The 3933-nt window shown below is 39.0% G+C and overlaps 1 protein-coding gene across 1 annotated transcript; it reads right to left on the bottom strand.

The window, feature by feature from the left end:
- Positions 1 to 754: 754 nt before the first annotated feature.
- LOC110528206 (homeobox protein Hox-C6) lies at positions 755 to 3195 on the bottom strand. The gene is made up of 2 exons (XM_021610065.3): positions 2577 to 3195; positions 755 to 2065 (listed from the first exon to the last, which is right to left on the bottom strand). The coding sequence occupies exons 1-2, from the start codon at positions 3067 to 3069 to the stop codon at positions 1767 to 1769; spliced, it is 792 nt and encodes a 263-aa protein (XP_021465740.3). The 5' UTR covers positions 3070 to 3195; the 3' UTR covers positions 755 to 1766.
- Between the last annotated feature and the right edge of the window lie 738 nt (positions 3196 to 3933).

Below are 3933 nucleotides of genomic sequence, written 5' to 3'. Positions count from 1 at the left end.
CTTCTGTTATGCAGTCACCGTACTAGCAATACTTGAGCTTACTTTTTTGGGTCGCTATACTGTAAGTTCGCATTTTTTTCACTGTGGCTATATGTTTTATATTGAATTGTATCTAGAATTGTTTTCTAAATGGCTTGACTGATCATAGCAACACGTTTCTCGATTTGGCAGAAATCGAAATAGTCGTGCATAAGTTTGAGTAATTGTATAGCCTACAACGACTCTTAGAATGATAATGCCAATATTATGATAATGCCAACATAATAATTCTCATAAGAGTAAATGAAACCCAAAGTTCTCTTTATTGATGTTGCATCACTGGTTTATCTGAAAAGACAAAGGCAAACAGAGTGTCCTCCGTAAACAACGGTAACATCGCCTGGCAATGGTTTTAAATGGCTTGTGTGTGACTAAGAAGGCCTTTTAGTATTTATTATGCTTGGTATTACGTTACATATAGGCCTACCTAATAACACGAATTACAACCTTAAACCATACAATGTAAGATGAAATGGAAGTCTATTCAGACTAGAAAATTAGACAGGACTCACAGACAGTGATGTTCTATCGAATTGTGTGTGATTTTTTGCTTTTCCTCTCCTCTCCCCATCCACATTTTCCAATATTTCTGTAGCTATTTGAAATGACTAGTCTATTCAAAGATTTCACTGCATGGCTTTGAATAAATTTGGGTACATTTAATTGCTTTAACATCTCAATGAGCCCTACCACAGAGAGCCACAGACAAATATCAGAGAGCCACAGAACATTCATTTATTTTAAGTGACAAAGCTTTGAATTAAAAAAAGAAAGGCAAAAAAAACATTTAGTTTTAGGTCTATTATATGACGAATAAAAAACTTGAACAATGACATGTGTACACATTTAACCTGGAGGGCTATAATGCTGCTGTTTGAGAACGAGACTAACTTGGTATGGTGGGCGCAAAGACATGGACAACTTTTTTATTAACAGTTTTATTAAATATGACTTGACGTAAATGTCATACATCACTGTTATTGTTTCATTTTAGATTTTCATCTAACGCTACAATCTAAGCCACATCGGTCAGTTATTATTTGACCACATACTCAATGTAGGCTACTGGTACGTATCTAAACATAAATAAAGTAGGCCTACTTACTACAAAAAAAGTTGCGGGTTGCACACAAATGCTCTCACAGGGCTAAGGCATGTATAACAGATACACACATACATATATATATATATATATATATATATATATATACAAACGTATAAACGATTTAGGTAGTTTTTTTTTCGTACAACAGAACAGCAAAACCAAAAAAACATCAATAAGTTACACAAGTGGATGTAACGCTTGTAGTTTAATTCACATATTCTTTTGACAATCATATTTGGAAAAACGTATTCGTCATAGGTGTACAGACATCTGAGAACCATGTGTTTTGCATCTTTGTCAAACAACATTTATGAAAATACAATAATGAACGTCTTCTTGTTACACACAGTCTTTGTAGGCTATATGAGGGAATGTCAAGTAAAGGAAAGAAATTATGTGGTCACCGTGAAAAGTTCATATCAATACAGAATTTAAAAAAAAAGGCAAACATTGACGTCTGAAGATATATTGCATCCACGTTGCATTTAACGCAGCCATATCTTTGAATACACTAGTGTTTTTTATTGTGCTAAAAAATAGTTGATAGGTACTTGCTAGGTAGTTAAGTTATTCTCACATCACGGCGGATTGATGCATATAGTAGGCTAGGATATGAAGTCGTTCATTCTTTCTTCTCTTCTGTCGCCTCTTCTGTGTCCTCTTTTCCTGTGTCTTGACTTGCCCCTGCCGAACCACTTTCGGCGAGAGTGGACGTTAGATTGCTTTCCTTTTTCCATTTCATCCGGCGATTCTGGAACCAGATTTTTATCTGACGTTCCGATAGACATAGTGCGTTGGCGATTTCGATACGTCTGCGTCTCGTCAAGTAGCGGTTGAAATGGAATTCCTTTTCGAGTTCTAGAGTTTGGTATCGGGAGTAAATTTGGCGTCCTCTTCGCCTGTCAGAACCGTATCCAACTCCTGAATGGAAACACAATTTTGAATTATCATAATCTGGCATAATCAATATTTTTACGTAGGATATGCAATGTCACTAGCCGAACACACGCGCACACATAATTACAAAAAAAACACGGAAATAATCGATGTCTAGGATATAGCCTAATTGTGTCAGTTCTTACATGCTAGCCTATGTTTTGCAATTATCTAAATAATCAACAACAGTGGTGGTGCACCCAGTCCACTGAGTGATATTTGAAGAGATTATAGGTTATTCGTCTTACAATACCTTGAACTCTTTAATATGGGTGACAAAGGGATTAGTTTAAAATATATAAACTATTTTGTTTTGAGGGACATGGGGATGAACTGTGACTGAGACTTTTTCCTACGAAGATAAAAGGCCTTTATTGCATGCGACAGGGTGCTGCTGTAGTAATGGTTTATGGGGTGATAAAAAGTAGCTTCCCCAGTCGTAAAACGGACCAGCTCGTTTAATTCATCTCTAGGAGTTTGTAATAGGCCTACTCACCGCTATGAGAGTTCATCCGTTGCATCCACGGGTAGATCTGAATGTTCCCCTTTTGTTCCTGTGAGCCGTTCCTGCCTTGATCAGACTGGTAATCCTGCGCGAGCGAGCTTTGTGAACCTTGTCCCAAACTGCTCTGCCTACAGCTGGGTAGCACGTCCTTGTCTTGGTAAAACACGTTGGATCCATACTCGTACGGTCCCCTGGTCGAGCCGAATACAACGTTGTCTTGGGGAGAATAGAAAGGCGAGGAATATATCCGGTTTTGGGCTACAGCGGTTCCGTAGGAGGAGAAGTGTCGAACTGGGTCATAGGTAGTTGAGTTTAGGGCCACGTTTGGTAAAACCTCTTGACCACCAGCTAAATGGCATGAGAGCGACGGGTTTGCGAAATAAGAATTCATACCTCCCTCTCTCCCTTGCTCCCTCTCTTTCCCTTTCCCTCCCTCCCTTTCAATATCAGCTCTCTTTTTATTCTCTCCCTCTCTCACACTCATTAAGTCACTCTCTTTTTTTCACTGTCAGCCTATCTTTTAATACAGGCACGCTGTATGATTTCTTTATAATGTATTTCTGGACGCCAATAAAGACACAAGACACCGCCGAATGTTGTCGCTAAAGCCTCACTCTAGGATGGACAAGATGACAATGTCAGCTGACCAAATTTCCTCCAATAAAAAGCAGGGAGTAGAGGGACTGAGGGAGAAAAAGTAACTTAATTTTTAAAAATTCTCAGTCAAAACTACTCTCGCATATGCGCGCGCACACACACGCCATCGTAATCTAACACGTGCACACAGGCGCGTGCACACACACGCATAAGGAATAGATACATAGGGAGCATTTACGCGCACGCACGTACACACACGCACACGCACACACACACACACACACACACACACACACACACACACACACACACACACACACACACACACACACACACACACACACACACACACACACACACACACACACACGTCTCCTCTTGCCAATCTGCTCCTGCAACGCATATTCTTTGTTGTACAGTCCCATAGCAACATAATAACACTCCTGTTCACAAAGGTATAAAGAAGATTCAGTGTGTGGATGAATTAAATCAGATAGGCCTTTAGCAATAAACATTCACAATAATGAATTAGCCTAAATGTGGAATTTAATTATTGAGAGAAATAGATGCCATCGCTAGACAAGCATGCTCTATTTAAATTATTTGACTTGAGTCCAGTCTCTTGTAATTTAAAAAAAGATTGGACCTTAAAGAAGAACGGGAGTTATGTTTCTATACCTCTCGCGGTTGAGAAAATATGATTAGGGTTTATAACCGCAATACAGTGTGATTCAGTTCGAACAATATTGCC

The sequence above is a fragment of the Oncorhynchus mykiss genome, chromosome 7 (genome assembly GCF_057628025.1).
Source record: "Oncorhynchus mykiss isolate SJ-2025 chromosome 7, ASM5762802v1, whole genome shotgun sequence".
Taxonomy (NCBI): Eukaryota; Metazoa; Chordata; class Actinopteri; order Salmoniformes; family Salmonidae; genus Oncorhynchus; species Oncorhynchus mykiss.
The sequence above is the reverse complement of the archived record's forward strand: the minus strand, read 5'-3'. Positions and strand labels throughout refer to the sequence as shown.